This window comes from Balaenoptera physalus (genome assembly GCF_965194825.1).
Source record: "Balaenoptera physalus genome assembly, chromosome: 3".
Classification (NCBI taxonomy): Eukaryota; Metazoa; Chordata; class Mammalia; order Artiodactyla; family Balaenopteridae; genus Balaenoptera; species Balaenoptera physalus.
In genome coordinates, this window is record NC_138890.1 from 18,087,705 (window position 1) to 18,103,836 (window position 16,132).

Here is a 16,132-nt window from a genome sequence, read left to right on the forward strand (position 1 = left end):
CTGCCCATCAGGGAGGGGAGATTCACACTTGAATTCAGCTGCTGTGCACTCAGTTTAGGCCAGGCCTGCAGGGCTCTCCGTCCCTGAAATTGGAATCCACAGTAACTCAAAGCAGCCAGAGCCTGAGGAGCGAGCAGAGGACTGCTCAATGGCTCAGAGCTGGGGCTTGGATTTGGGCCTGGGGGTGTCTGACTCAAGACTGGGGCATCACAGCCTCCTGGCGAAAACCTCCAGGAGGGCTCTGGGGTGTGGGTCTGAGGCTGGGGAGACGGGACAGGGCTGGAGCAGCTGATGTGGCCTCTGGGTCTGAGAGTGGGCTGGATTTAGATCAACCTTCTCCCCCACCTTCCCTCCATCCACGTCCCCCCACTACTGCTTCCTCTCCTGAGAGCCAGCCAGGTCCCAGCTCAGAGCAGGCTGGCAAATCCCTGAGGCAGGGCTGGCTCCCAAAGACAGTGCAACTGGGACCCGTTCTGCCTCCTCTCAAGGCACAGCAGGTGGGAAAACCACTGTGTTCCCAGGGAACTGGCCCTCGGCCACTGCGGGAGCCACACGTGACACAAACACGAATTGCACAAGAAGCCAGAATCTCCCTCTCTCCTGCTGCCAGCATCCAAGGGGAGCAGGTGATTCTGCAGAAGCAGATGCGGGGCCAGGCTGCCAGGGCCTGGAGCACGCGGGCACAATCGTCCTCTACCCACCAGGCCACCAGCCCCAGAAAGCCCCTTTGCACAGAAGCTCCCAGGCCAATCTGGCAGGCCCAGGAGCTGCCTACGTCCCCACACATAAGCTTTGGCAAATCACCCCATCAGTTTCCCGTAACTGTCCCCCAGTGCCTCCCGCAGCTTGGCCTGTGCCCACCATGGTGAGTACCCTCAGAGGCTGTCCTTCTTCCTGCAGAGACCTGGAGGGTCTTGTTCTGCCCTCAGGGTACTGCGGCCCCACGTCCCCTTCAGGTGGGAGCACAGGTGCCTCTCGCTCAGGCTGAGGGTCCAGCAGCCAGCTCGGCCCAGGGCACAGGGAGTCCCTATGCCCCAGGTTGTCTAGTCCTGTGACCCCTCACTTGGGTCTTGGGTGCCCAAAGGGAAAGGGACCTGGGAAACCCCTCAGGGTCCCAAGGTTCATTCCATGAAGATGTAGATGTGTCTGCGCTGTGCATGTGTGTGCACGTGTACATGTGTGTGCACACGTGTGTGCATATGTACACCTCTGTGTGTACATGTGTGTGTGAGAGACACAGAGAGAGTTTGTGAGTGTATAACTACCCACCAGAGGTCATCTTTGTCCTGGAGTCTCTCTCCTTTGCCAACGAGGGCAGGTGGGGCCAACGTGAGGCAGGCGGCCAGACAGGAAAAACTGGGGAGAAGAGGTCTGGCACCTCCCTCTAAATACTGTCTTCAGGAACAGGCCCAGGGTTGCTGGGCCTTCTAATCTTTCTGAGAAACTGAAAATTGAGATTTTAATGTGAAACCTCCTGACTTTTAAGTGTACTCTCACAGTTTTTGAAGACATTGTGTAAATCAAATAACACATGCGGGGAGGGGGGTAGGTTACGGGGATACAGCCTGTAAGCTAACAGATGAGCCTGGCTTTGGTCCAATGCCCCTGATTTTATAAATGGGGAAACTGAGGTTGGGCCAGAGCAGGGACCAACAAGCCAGGGTCATGCTGAGCCCCTTGGCTCCCTCACTCCCTCTGGGCCACCATAGCCCTTGGGGAGTACCCACACGTTCCAGGAACTGAAGACACCAAGAGAGGGGGACTCGGGCCCTGGCGCCTGCTGTCTCTGTCACCAAGGGCCCAAACTGAGTTTTCTGAGGTAGCCCAAGGTGGGTTCTCTTCTCAGCATGTGAAGACCTTGTGTCCTTCCCAGTCCAAGGTCCCAGGACAAGGACAAGCCCTGTTTTGTCCTACTGGTGACTTTGCCAAGAATGTAAGTAGCTTCTGGGACACAGCCCAGAAGAGAGGAGCTCAGTCATTTGACCAGAGTCCTTTATTTATTTGTTTGTTTGTTTGTTTGTTTGTTTATGTGGCTGCATCAGGTCTTAGTTGTGACATGTGGGGTCTCCATTGTGGCATGTGGGGTCTTTCGTTGCAGCAGGCAGGTTTCTCTCTAGTTGTGTCGTGTGGGGTCCAGAGTACGAAGGCTCAGTAGTTGTGGCGTGTGGGCTCTCTAGTTGTGGCGTGCGGGCTCAGCAGTTGTGATGTGCAGGCTTAGTTGCCCTGCGGCATGTGGGATCATAGTTCCCTGACCAGGGATCAAACCCACGTCCCCTGCATTGGAAGGTGGATTCTTAACCACTGGACCACCAGGGAAGTCCCCGACCAGAGTCCTCTAGCACCTACAACTGATCTTTGCTCCCCAAGCTGCAGGGACCCTGAGAAGGGACGAGCATGCTGCGGAAGCAGAACTTCAGGCCCCTGGGACTCGGCACCAAGATGCAATGAGCACAGGGTCTGTCCCCTCAGCCCCACGTGGCCTGGCCAGTGGGGCGGGGCGGCCCCAGCACCTGGTGGGCAGGGGGCCCATCTCCAGGGGTCTGGGGGCTGATCCCAACCAAACCCCTCCCCCCCCCCGCCCAGACTCTGTCTGGAGGCCTGGGATGGAGCCTCCCCAGCCACACGCCCTTCCCACTAATGCTCTGCAGATGGGCTTCCCCAGCGGCCTCCAAGAAAAACACAACGACAGCAGATCTCTCCTCACAGAAACAGACCGCTGGAAAGGTCTCTCGCAACGTTCCCGAAAGGAAAATAAAAATTCCTCTGAAGTGCATTTCAACTCCGTGGCATCACCCGCCACATCGAGAGCTCGGTCCCAGCCACGCAGGGCCACCGTGGGCTTGGGTTCCCGGGCACTGAAGCCATCCTGTGACCCTCTCACCCATGCTGCTGCCAGGGGCCTGCTTGGCTCACACACAGCTTTTGAAAATTTTGAATTAGCTGCCAACATTTGAAAATGAAAATGTTTTACATAAAATCACAATTTCCGGCTACTCCTGAGAAACCGGAATCCCTCCTGCGACTGACCCCACATTGGCCTGCACCCCAGCGATGCTGGCATCGGAGACCCCTGCAGAAATATGCCCCGCGCTGCCCTCCGCAGATACCTGACCCCAGGCTCTGCGCAACGTGGCAAGGAGATGAGCTCCTGTCCTTGGGGGTTCTGGCCCATCCGGGGTCCGTGTCGCTGCCCACCCAGCCCACCCCTCCTGAGCCTGGGCACTGGGCACACTGTGCCTGCACTCCAGCCTGTGGCTGCCCTCAACTGTGGCTCTGGGTTGGGTGGGTGGGATCGAGCAAGCCATCACTCCCCTTGTCCCCACCCTGAGCCCCCCTTGAGCCCCCGGACCCAAACAACCTGTACTGAACTTCAGTCAACTTGACCCCCTGAATCCCACTTCCCACAGGACACTAGGGGCTCACACCTGGGGGCTCTGGGGATCCCAGGGCAGCCCTTGGTCCCTCACTCTGTTGGACATCAGCAGACTGGCCTGGTGCCCCAGCTCTTTGTTTCCCTGACTCCATCACCTGCCAAGCCTACTTGTCTCTCTACGCCTGTCCAGCCCTGGCCCCGGCCCATGAACCACCAAAGCACTGAGAATAAAGAGGGTGATACTGGCCCCTCTGGCACACCCCACAGAGTCCCTGCAGTTGGCCAAAGAAAAGCTCGAGGCCCAAGGCAGCATTTCTCTTCAGCCAGGAATCTGCAGATGGCATTTTTACTCGTCCCAAACATGAGTTCAGAGAGATCTGGATAGAAGCCTTAAAAAAAAAAAAAAAAAAAAAAGCCCAGAAACACAAAGACCTTCCCAGGCCTGGACCTCAGCAAAGATGATTCTGGCAAGCATCACCAACCTGGATCTGCAGGGCCAGGGTGGGGCAGAGGTAGGGATGGGAGGGGCCTGGCTGGGAGCTGTGGTTCTGGCTCCTCCCTGATCCTGGGAGGACCCTGCGAGCCTGGATAGGAATGTGGTTCTGCCCAGTGGGCAGCAACCCCCTCTGACCACCATGGGGAATACCTAACAGGACCCCCAAGACCCTTGCTGCTCTATCACTCCATGTTGCATCTGGCCATCCCTCTCCACTCCCAGGGCCACCCTGCCCAGGCCACAGTCTCTCTCCGGGCTCATGGCGGCAGCCTCCTCCTGGCTTCGTGCCTCTTCTCCTCTCACCCTCCTCCAAAGTAACCAGGCCACGCTGCTTCTCTACTTACAGCAGAGGACCACCCTTCCACACCAAGACAGCCCACCTCGGACCCCTCTGCCCTCACCAGTCCCTCCTGCTGGACCCCCAAACAGGCTAAGTCCACTGCCCTCAGGACACTCGTCCCTGCTGCCCCCACCTCTCTCCTCTCCTAGTGAACTGCAATCCACACTTCAGATCTCAACTCCAGCCTCCAGTTCCTGTGTGGTCACTTTGTGGCATCTCCCACTGTTTCTAACTGTGCAGGCATTTGCAGACCCACCAGTTCACCATGAGCTGTATGACGCTGGGCTTGGGGATGCTGTGTCTGTCTGGTTCCCAGGGTTCAGCACCTGGCCCAGTGCCAGGCCCTGTGTGGGCCATAAGTAAATATCAGTTGAATGAATTGAACAAATGAGTACATGGATATGGTTTTCCACAGGGCATATGTGGAAAGACAACAGCACGGTCTTTGAATGGTAGCCAGAGTGTGCTGGGCGCAGTGAGGCTGACCTTCCCCTGGCCCCCAGGCACTGTTGCCCGGCTCATCTACCCAGTGCAGCAGTGAAGGCGCACAACCACCTGACAACCCAGGGGGCCTGAGGGCCCAGCAACGTCCCACCTGCACAAACCCAAGAATCCGAAGCCAGGAGTGTAAGAGCTATTGGAACAATAAAAGTGGGCTTCAGTGGCAAGCCCTCAAATGCCTGCCAGGGACAACAGCTTCCTCAGGAATGACAAACGTGTGGCCAGGCTTTCCAGGCAGCCGGGTTCCTTCTTTCTTTTCATGGATATTTAAGCACCAACTATGTGCCAGGCAACCCACCCAATGCTGGGAATTTTGCAACAAGCAAAAGATTCTCCCCACAGCTGATGTGCTAAATGACCTGAGACACTTCCTCACTCACCCTCTCTGGGCCTCAGTTCCTGCAGCCAGTGGGCAGAGACTCAGGGCTCGGAAAGCCCCAGGTGTCCCAAAGATGGCCAGCCTTCAGGTGGGGCCCAGGCTTTGGGGGGTGGACAGGAGGTGCTGCACAGGGGGCCAGGCAGTCCTGGCTCCCAGCCTGCTCCTCCCTGCCCACACAAGAGTGGACAGCCTGGCTTCAACTGTGGCTCTACAACTCATGAGCTGTGACAGTCAGCGCCTCAGTTTCCTCATCCATAACGTGAGCACAATGATGGCACCAACCAAGCCCATGGAGTTGTTACAAGAATCCATGAGATGATGTGCCTGCAGCGCTCTGGGGACACCTGCACAGGTGAGCTCCACCAATGCTGCGTTCTCCTCTGCCTGCTACTCTCATTATTGCTCACACGGCAGTGGGCCCGGTTCTCTGCCTGCTCCCAGGGCTGCCATACAGATTAAATGACACACAGATGCAGAGCGCCTGTCCTCACACAGGCCCTCAATAAAGGTACATGTCCCCAAACGACCGACCGGCTCCAATGAGGGAAAAGACTCACCCACAGACCGGGCTATGGAAACACTGGCTTTTGTGCAACAAAAACTAACAAAACTGAAAAGGAAAAGGGAAATACAGCCTGGGGAAAAGGCTTGTATCAAACATGACAGAAAGTCGATATCTAAAGCAGATAAAGGGCTTATCCCGATATAAAGGAGCCCAGGAGATGAACAGGCAAAGGACTTAAACAGGAAGAGGAGACATACGAAGTAATCAAACGCGGGGAGATCATTCGTCCTTGCCAACCATCAAAGCAGCACAAATTAAAGCAAAAAGCAGCGCTGCTTCACTGCTGGATCAGCAAAGTATCAGCCGGCAAAGCCCCTGTGCTGGTAAGGACTTAGTGTCTCTGGGAGCTGCGGTGGGAAACCAGTCTGGCTCTGCCCCAGAACTGTGAGTCTGTCGCGCTTGGATCCCATAATTATTTCGGTCACACAGCAAGTACTCCCTGTTTACAGCCAGGGCTCGAGGGTGTCCGGACTGGCTCAGGTCGTACCCTGCAGGGTCAGCAACAGATACCTATTCACAGGAGAAGAACTGAGGCCCCCCTGGCCAGGAGATCCCCAAACTCAAATTCCAAGAGAGGTTGCACAAAGGGCAGGGTCATTACTACCATCCAGGCTGTGTGAGCAGCTGGTCAGCAGTGCCTCCAGCCCACTGGGTGGACAGCAGACCTCTGCCTGGAGGGCCTGAGAAGCAGGCACACAGCCCATCATGCCCACTCTCACAAGCTTCCATCCACCCCAGCAGGTCCGGGCCCCCTCGCCAAAGTGGCAGGCTGGGAAGGAGGACCTGAACTACCATAGAGGCCAGGACACATGCACGTCCAGGGGACCCTAGACTTTACACTATGCCCAGCTACCCCGTCCCACAGAGCAGGGCCTCTGACTCCCGGGGCAAGAGCGGCTGGGAGCACACCCCAGAGCCTGCCCACCTGTATGGGGTCAAGTCTGGGATCCCTGTCCCCCTTCCACAAGAGTCTGGAAGCCAAATGGGCTTGGCCCATGGCCCGCACTACCTCTCCTGGGAAATCCCTTCCTCTGAGCCAGGGCAGCAAGGAACAGCAGGAGGGGCACAGCTGTGAAGTCTGAGGATTGGGCCCCAATTCTGGCTTCTGCACTTGGCCGGGCCGCCTGACCTGCCCTCCTCCCCCATTATCCCCACCTCAGGCTGTGTCACAACCATCCACCATCCTCCCAGGAGCTCAGGTCTTTCAAAAGCCAGGAGCCGTCCTCCATCCTTCCCTCACACCCATGTCCTGTGAGCCCTACCTCCAAAGGCATCCTGAAATCATCTACCTGGCCATCTGTCATCGGCCACCAGGACCACCCAGGGCCCCCCATGGACCTTCCTGCGGCCACTCTCCCCACTGAGAGTCCGCCAAAGGCTCCCCACTGCGAGGAGAATAAGACCTCACCTCCTCCATGACTGGACACAATCCAGCCCTCCCCACCTCTCCAGGCCCAGCCCTTCTTCTCTCCCCATTAATCCCTCAGCGCCAGGCACGTGGCCCTCTTTCTGCCCCTCGGCCACACTGGGGTGACTCCTGCCTCAGAGAGTGCCAAGTGTTTCTGTCCCCTCTGTCTGGATCAGTCTCGCAGGCTGGGCCCTCCCACCAGCCAGATGCATCTTGTCTCTGACCCAGAAAACCTCCCCCCGACTCAGTCTACCCTTTCCTGGCTTTTGCTTTGTTCACGGCTTTACCCCTCTCTGCAGCAGTGGGCAGGGTGCCTGCCCTGAGCCTGAGTGCCCCATCAAAGAGTGCTACTGTTACTCTCATTGTTCCCCCCACGACTGGGAACATCACTAGGCACCTGGTCCCTTCCAGTCCAGGTCAGCCCCACCCTCCTCCACATGCAAGCCCAGCTCCCAGGCCACCTCCTCCACCAGGTCCTGGCCCTGGACTCCCCTGAATCCTGTGCCATCCTACAAGCTATCACCTGAGCCCTGACCTCATACCAAGTATGCACCTTCATCTTGCCTGGACACCCCTCGAAAGGTACCCCAGCTGGACTCTGCCACCAGGCTCTCCCATGAGCTCCAGTCATACTGCCTGAGGCCTTGCTCCAGGTCAAGGTGAAGCCCACACCCCAAGACTGAGCCCAGGCCAGTGGAGCCAGGTCAAGAGCTCTGGGAGAAACATCCCAACTCAAGAATCCAGCCCAAGTTCCAAACGTGTGCACGTGAGTATGTGTGGGCGAAAGAGAGGGCCAGACTGAGGGTGAGAAGAATAAAGCCTGAGCGGGGGAGGGAGAGAGAGCCAGACACCAACACTTCCGTCTAATTGCATGACCTTTTCCCAGCTCAGAGTTCCTTCAGGGCCAAGTGCACCGCGCTGCTTGGTATTAATCTGAAAGAGAAATAGGTCAAGGAAAGTTGGAAATTTTTATAGAAAACACTTCAGGCTTGGAGCTGGCTGAAGTGTTTGCCAACCTGCAGAGAATTCTTAGAAGAAACAGGCCTCGGTCAGAGGTCTCCGACTGGTACAAACTGGCAGAGTTTGGACCTCGGGCCCAAACCCAGCTTCTGAGCTATGCCCGGCCTCACTGCTTCTGGGGAAGGGGCTTCTCTCCCCTCCATACGTCCCTAGAGCTGTCTCCGCAGCCCGATCCCTCTTACGCTGGGACCCAGCGCCTCTCACCTGTCATCAGGGCCCACCGCTTCGCCAAGAGGCCTCTGTCCAGGGACCCACTGTGGGACACCTGTCCCTCTGTCCCCCATCTTGTAGATACAGCATGCAGACAAGCCCAGATCTCTTTCACAATTGTCCCATGGGGTGTGCAGGGAGCCTTGTCAGGGTCCCGATGGATGTTCGGGCCCAGCTGCTCCCACCCTGGCAGGCCGGCCGACACATGTGAAGCACAAATGCCACAGACATGTAAAGTTGCCACTGGAGACATCATGTCTCTCCCAGAAACATCCCGGTCTGCTGTGCTGGGGACCTGCAAAGAGCAGACCCGCAGAGCCCACGGCCGATGTGACAACCAAGCACACCACTCTTGCTAATTAAACTCCAGACGCACCCAGAGCAGAGCACAGCTTTGCTCCTGAGACGCTGTGTTATCTGGAAGCCAGGCGTGGTTACCACGTGCCGACAGAAAGCTCTTTGGGGGACATTCGCTACACAATCCAAGGGGAAGAAAGAAAGCGTATCGGTGAATTGTGTCTGAGGAGAGGAGCTGAGCTCGTGGGCTGTCTGTGCCAGCCAGGTCGAGTATCGTCACAGACTGCATCGGGGCAGCAGGGAGGAGGGGGGCACACCAGGCAAGTCTCCACTGCAGGATGAGGTGGGCCCAAGCCCTTGCCTGGTTGCAGGCATCACCTCTGCCTTCATAGCCCCTGGGCAGAGCCCCCAGGCCGCAGACCCCAGTCAGAAAGTCCCCCAGCTCAGCCGACAGCTCTGGAGTGGTCTCCTAAGTCTGACCCCAGACAGCACCAGGCCTCAGAGAATGTGCAGCCTCGGCTGTCCCAGCGCTGGCCCCCCGCCCACCTCCCCGGCATGTGGCCACATCACCACACTGGCATCTCCAACAGCTGTGCAGGGGGCCGGCCGCAAGCAGCGGGAGCACCGAGGCCTCTGCCAAGGCTGCACTCAGCTCTGAAACACGCCCCCCGGCAGTTGTCGGGCCAACTGCCTCGGGTTTCACAATCGGTGCTTCTCTTTGGGTTTCCTCTCATCCCCAAGCTGTAGGCACAGCTCAGGGGTGGAATGAGGAGGAGGAACTGAGAAGGCCCTGGGCATCTAGCACTGAGGTGCCCAGACTTTCAGCTGCAATTCAGTGAGCTGGCAATGGCCGGCTGGGCAGGGCACGGGTCAAGTCCAGTGGGAGAGCCCCTGGGTCACCACCTGAAAGTGCCAGACCAGGCCCCAGGCTCCCGCAAATGGCTCAGGAAGTACCTGGGTTGGGGACACAGAGAGAGGTCCCAGCACTTGGACTCTGGCCAGATCTGGGACTCGGTGCAAAGCCTGCCGAGGGCCTCTCTTCCACTTCTGCCAGGACCTCAGCCTTCAACACTTCGATATCACGTAGGCTGAATCATGGCCCCCAGGATGTCACATCCTAATCCCCAGAACCTGTGAGTATAGCCTTATATGGCTAAAGAGACTCTGCAGATGTTTATTAATGATCTGTATCTCCCTGTTAATGCATTTCCTATTTGCCTCTTAATATCTGTGGCTCAGTTGTTTTTTCAGATAATTTGTAATTCTTTATATTGATCTCTGGGAGCTCTTTATATAGTTAGGATATTAAACTTTTGTTATATCTGTTATTAGTAAAAAAAAAAAAAAAGAGACTCTTGTTTTTTTTACCTGCATCACATCAAGAGATGTGATGCAGGTAAGGATCTTGAAATGAGAAAATTCTCCTGGATTATCCCGGTGAGCCAAATGTAATCACAAGTGTCTTTAAAAAAGGGAAACGGAGAGAAACTTACTACAGATGAGAGGACACTGTGACCACAGAGCAGAGGTTGGAGTGATGCAGCCACAAGCCAAGGAATGCCGGCAGCCACCAGAAGCTGGGAGAGGCAAGGAACAGATTCCCCTCTCAAGCCTCCAGAGGGAACCAGCCCTGCTGACACCTTGATTTTAGCCCCTTAAGATCCATTTTGGACTTCTAACCTCCAGAACTGTAAGAGAATAAATCTGTGTTTTTTTAAGCCACTGAGTTTATGGTAACTTGTTACAGTGGCAACAGGACACTAAGACATAAACCGCTATAGCACAGAAAGCCTCCCGAATCTGGTTTCCAGCAAGTTAGTGCCCCCTCCACATCGCCTACCCCGTTATCCACCCCTCACCCACCACCAGGCCTCACCCTTGACTGGGCCCTCTCCCTTATGACTCATACACACTGCATCACCAAGGTACACCTGGCAACCTACTACCACCAAGTGAAGCCTTGCCCACTTCCCACCCATGGCCTGTCCTGGCAGGGCTGCACTCTCCCTGCACCATCGCTCTGGCCTCCCTGCCTCCAGCCTGGACCGCAGCAGGCTGGCTGAAATACAGCACTATCTGTCAGGCCCCTTCCCTGCTGGGGCTGCCTGCAGGACCTCACACAGCCTCTTCGAGCTCCCAGCATCAGCTCCAGCCCTCTGGCTCCTGCCCTGAGGGCCTACATGAGCTTCACTCCTGGTTCCTCAGCAGCCCAGAAAACTATGTGGCTCAAGGCAATGGGACAGGGCAGAGACACGCAGCAGGTCAGGAGGGGAGGAAGGGCTGCGGGCCGCCGGGTGGAGACTGTGCGGGCTGGCCACGCTTGGCCACGTGGAGAAGCCACGGCAGCACTGGCACCCTGCCCTTCCCTCCTCACAGGCTTTCCTTGGCAGCAGCAGGGCAGAGCGCTCCTGAGGGCAGCATGTCTCCTCTGCCCGCCAGGGAGGACGCCGCAGCCTGACAGCAGCGGGCAAAGGCTTGGCACTGGCTGTTTCCGAGAAGGAGGCAGCCAAGGTCACAGACACTGAGCTGTCTGGCTTCTCTTCCTTCAGCCCAGGGCCAAGTGCAAGGCAGGGTGGGAGACACTGCAGCCCAGCAGCAGCTCGCGGGACGGGGTGCCACCTGCCTAGCAGGAGCTCACAGCCCTTCCTTGGTCCCAAGGCCATGCCCAGGGACTGCAGGAGGCCTGTGGAGGAGGGCAAAGGACACGTCCACCTCTGCCTCTCATAAAGCACATGTGGCCAATGGGGGTCATGTTTTATTTGGCCCATATGGTGCTTTTCAGAAATTTGAAGCAACAATTTAAAATCAGGAGGGTTCAAATAAAAGTTCTAATGTCTGGATTCTCTTGACAGTAAGAGGATTGGCTGCCCCAGGCCCACAGTACCACCAGGTCTTGGTCAGGGGAGCTGAGGAGGGTCTGCCCCTGTGGACGAAGTCTGTCATCTGTGCTGTGCCCACGGTGAGGCCAGGGCCAAATGCCATGTGCCACTGCACTCACATTGCCGTTTCCATTTTAGCAGAGACATTCTCTCTGTGTCCGTGTTTACATCAAAAGCAGGAAAATTAACGCCAAGCCAAGGGTGGGTGTAATTCTTTTTCTTACCCTCTGCCATTGTCCTCATTGGCATTGCCTGCCGGGCGCTGCAGGTCTCTTGAGTTTGCAGCCCTTGTCTTGGGATGGCAGGACTTCTTGCAAATGTGCCTGACAGAGAGACCACATGCCCAGTATGTGACCCAGGGGTCTTTCCCACCCAGTGGGGACTTTCCCAGAGTCCCAAGTTCAGCCCCCCTTGGTGTGACCAGCAAGGCCGCATCTCCGCGCACTTGGTCTCAGGGTCAGACCAGCCATAGCACACCAGGCCCCACAGTCTGGCTGAGATGGCACTAGGGTCCAGCAGAGGCAGAAGAGGGCCAAGGGGTCTGCCTGGGCTGTGCCTGAGCACTGTCCCCTGAGAAGGAGTGAAGGGTACCCGCAGTGTCGCTCCTCCACAGATGTGCACCCCATTCATTGCATAGCCAGCCTTGAAAGGGAGGCTGATTTGCTTCCTGTATAAGCTGAATGGTGGCCCCCAAAGATACCAGGTTCTAATCACTAGGACCTGTGAATGTTATCTTATACGGCAAAAAAGGACTTTGTAGATGTGATTAGATTACGGATCTTGAGAGGTGGAGATCATTCTGATTATCAGGGTGAATCCCAATGCCATTACCTGCATCCTTTATAAGAGGGAGGCAGAGGGAGATTGACATCACACAGAAGAGGAGGAGGTGATGTGACCACGAAGGCAGAGATTGGAGTGATGCAGCCACAAGCCAAGGAATGCCAGCAGCCACCAGAAGCTAAGAGAGGCAACGAACAGATTCGCCTTAGAGCCTCCAGAGGGAACCAGCCCTGCTGACACCTTGATTTCAGCCCAGTGACACTGACTGACTTCAGACTTCTGCCCTCCCAAACTATGAGAGAATGAAGTGCTGTTGTTTTAAGCCACCCAGTTGGTGGTAATGTGTCATAGCAGCCTGAGACTCAGAGGGGCGTGACATGCCAGGATCACGCAGTGCAAGCTGTGAGCAGGGCTTCCAGGCTGGGCTGGGCTCCTTATCCTGTACCCACTGGCCCTGGCTCCCCCTCAACAACCCCAGACAGTGTTAACAGATGGCAGCCAGGGCAGTGCTCAGGCAGTGGCCTAGAACTGGGAGTGAGGTTCTCTCCATGCTTGTATACAAATGCAAACACGCATGCATGCACACACGTGCAAACACCAGAGAGGCCAATGTTACACAGCACACCTCCCAACGTATGGCCCTGGGCACAGGGCTGGCTCTGGGGAAGGTTGAGAAAGGGACTCAGGGTGCTGGGGAAAGGTCCAGTCCAGCAGAGGCCTGGAGATGCCTGAACTTCCTCTCCCCAAAAGGCCACACTGGCACCCTGGCCTTGGAGCCCTGCCCTTCTGGCCCAGCCAGGCTCCCAGGCCCAGCAGAGCCAAGCAGAGACACTTCTGCAACACCTGTGAGTCCAGTGAGGGAAAAAAAAGTCATCCTGGTCTCCTTCAGTCCCTTGCCCACCCCGGTACCCTCCTCCAGGGCCTGAGGGTGACATTGTTGTGGGCTAAGCTGCCCAGTGCAACCTCCGACCGTGGCCTGAGTCCTGGAAGACACGCTAAAAGCATCATTTTCCATCCTTTCCCTGGGCAGTCTGCAACCCAGTAGCTGACCTAAGATGATGGAGACCGCTAGTAACAATGATGTTCTGAGGCTCCGGGAGCCCCTGAGACCACCCCAGGAAGCCTGTTGGCTGCTCAGGGAAAACAGGGCCATGGCAGCGTGTCTCAATGCTCTGGAAGAGCTGTGTACAACACACGCTCCCACAAACACCCCACCCCACAGGCCCCCTCACCCATACCCTCACCACCCTCCGCAGGCACCCCCATCCCAACTCGCACACCCACACCCAGCCAGATGCTAATCTCCCAGACCAGGAGTCCCAGGACAGGTGTTTCCCCTTCCCCTTCCTCCGAGGACCCATTATATCCATTGTCCATTGATAAATGGCCAGGGTATTTCAAACCTGCTTCCAGAAGTTGCCCTGCGGGGGCAGGAGGAAGCTTCCAATCAGTACCTCCTGCCTTCTTTGGCCAGAGCCACATTGACACATCAGGGTTCCCATCAGAATTCACCAGAAGAAAGGGTCTCCTGGCCTTATACACACACACTCACACACACATCCTGAAAGACTTTGCATGGAGGTCCTGGTGTTCCGTGCCCAGTAGGCCATGTCCTCTTGCAGGAAAGAGCACGGAGCAAACATGTTCAGCCAAGGACACTCCTTTTACATATCTCCCAGCTGCCACCGTGGGCCCTGACAAGGCCTGGGCTGACGGAGAGCAAGACTGTCGGAGGTCACCGTGGGCCCTCAGACCAGCTCCAGCATAAAATGTGTCTGTACCACCTCCAGTCAGTGAGTGGGCCTCAGCCCTGGGCCCAGTGGAAACAACCAGGCACATGCAGGGAGAAATGTGCTCTCTGTGGACAAGTCACCCACACAGGGTCACGTTGACACTGGGCAGGGACGTCAAGGAAAGGGGGTCTGGCGCCAGACTCTGGGCCTGTGGCCAAGACCTACTGCCCTCAGCCCCACAGCCTTCAGCCTACACACCCACAGCCCCGGGCTGAGGTCTAGAGCTCACCCCACCCCATTTCAGTGCAGCCTCAGTCCCAGACCCATGCAATTGGCCTTCTCTCTTCTAAGGTCAATGGTTTCTGGGCTTATTCTGAGTTTGAAATTCCTTTCCTGTGTTCTGAGTTCCAAGCTCTCACGAGAGATAGCCAGATGACAAGGTTGGGGGAAGGATTCAAGAGAAGATGCCAAAAGGCCAACAGAAGCCCAGGAAATAAGGCAAGGCCCATCAGGCCATGAAGGAGGGCTGCCATGTTCAGGAGATAGGCACCACATTGAACTTGGATTGGCACCCTAGCCCAGGGCACCTGGCAGCCTCACTCTGCAGGCTCCACCTCACCCAGCCTAAGTGGGCCCCCAGGGAACCCCCTGAATCTTCCGGTAGAGGCCAGCCCAGAAGCACCAAGCCCAAAGTGGCCAGCTCTATGAGACACAGGCATTTCTAATCCCACAGGACAGATGAGAAGGCAGAGGCCAGAGGCCCAAACTTGCCCAAGGGCAGACAGCCAGCGAGGAGCAACACCAGGGCCCTGATCCCTGGTCTGGGGCACCTCCCCTGCCCCATTTCCACTCCTGCCCTCACCCAACGGGATTACTCTCCATTCCCCCCCATGCAGAGAAGCCCAAGGGTGGGAAAGAGGTAGGAGGGGCTGAAGCTGGGGAAGGCCAGACAGGCAGCGCCTGGGGTGCCCCCTCCACTGTTGGCAGGAGACCTACAATTCATCATCTGGGAAGAAGGGGCAGCTGGATGTATTGATCGGCTCTAGAGAGCACTGGGATTCCTGATGGGACAATTCCTTTGCAAAAGTATCTGATACCATTCCTTGAAATTAGAATGGTGCCTTGCCAGGCTGCACCCAATTGATCTGTCAGCTGGGAACTCAGAGAGACCTAAATTAAATGAGCCAAGGCTGCTTGGGGCAAGGGGGGTGTCTCGGCTAATCACAGCATGGCTGGGCTGGCCCAGTAGGTCCTCCGGGGCTCACTGTAAACATGCAGATGAGCCTGACTCAAGACCCAGGCCTCAATGCCCTGCCTGCTGCCACCTGCCCTGGCCATGGGCGAGCGCAGCCAGGAATCTAGAACCCGAAACTGAGGGCTAAGCCCACCCTGCAAGAGCCAAGCACAGATCCTGGGCACGGCCAGGACCACAGCCAGACCCCAACCTGGCCTCACTGAAGCCCGGGACCTGAGATCCTGAGAATGCTGGGGAGGTTTGGGCTGAGGGTAGGTGTGTCCTCCTGGAGGGCTCTGAGAGGCTGCACCGCCTGCCCAGTAGCTCCTTCCACGCTCCTGGGCCCAGAGCGCACTTTGATTCTAAGCTGAAAAAGATAAAACCAAATGAGTCTGTGCATAGGTTGCTGAGGCTGCTGGGAGCACCTCTGGGGTCTTTGTGGAGCACTTCCCTCCCCTCCTGGCATCTGAGTTGTCTCCCAGAGGGAGCAGGGTCCAATTGGGGCCAAAGAAGCACTCAGGGCCTTTCTCTGTGAGCAGCCAGGGAGGTGTGGTCACCACTGCAGGGAAAGCACAGCACAGAGGCAGGGGAAAGAGGCTGAGGATGGGGGTGAGGGGGCGGCAGACGTCTTCTTGAGAGGCATAGGCTCAGAGACACGGGCGCGGGACTCAGGCTGGGGTACAGGCCTGGTCTGGCTTGGCTCCTCCCTGACACTTGCCAGCCCTCAGGCAGCCAAAGGTTAGACCCTCAGGCAGCCTTTACTGCCTGCTGTGGAGGCCTCAGACCTACAAGCTTATGGCCCACATACACCCAAAGCAGAGGTCCCTGACCCAGCACGCCCACTGTGCTATGCGGTCAGCAAGGGCGGGTCTCAGCCTTGGCCTGGGACCAGAGCTACAGAAAGGGTGCCCGCA

The 16,132-nt window shown here is 56.9% G+C and overlaps 1 protein-coding gene across 2 annotated transcripts in view; it reads right to left on the reverse strand.

Moving 5' to 3' along the window:
• Positions 1 to 16,132, reverse strand: part of ADAMTS2 (ADAM metallopeptidase with thrombospondin type 1 motif 2) — a 233,432-nt gene that overhangs the window by 141,615 nt on the left and 75,685 nt on the right. The window contains exon 4 of one of the 2 annotated variants that reach the window (XM_082453442.1): positions 11,693 to 11,791. The exons of the other annotated variant lie outside the window; for it this stretch is intronic. Within the exon in view, the coding sequence (XP_082309568.1) occupies positions 11,693 to 11,791 (99 nt within the window). The remainder of the gene's footprint in view (positions 1 to 11,692; positions 11,792 to 16,132) is intronic. 2 annotated transcript variants of the gene reach the window in all.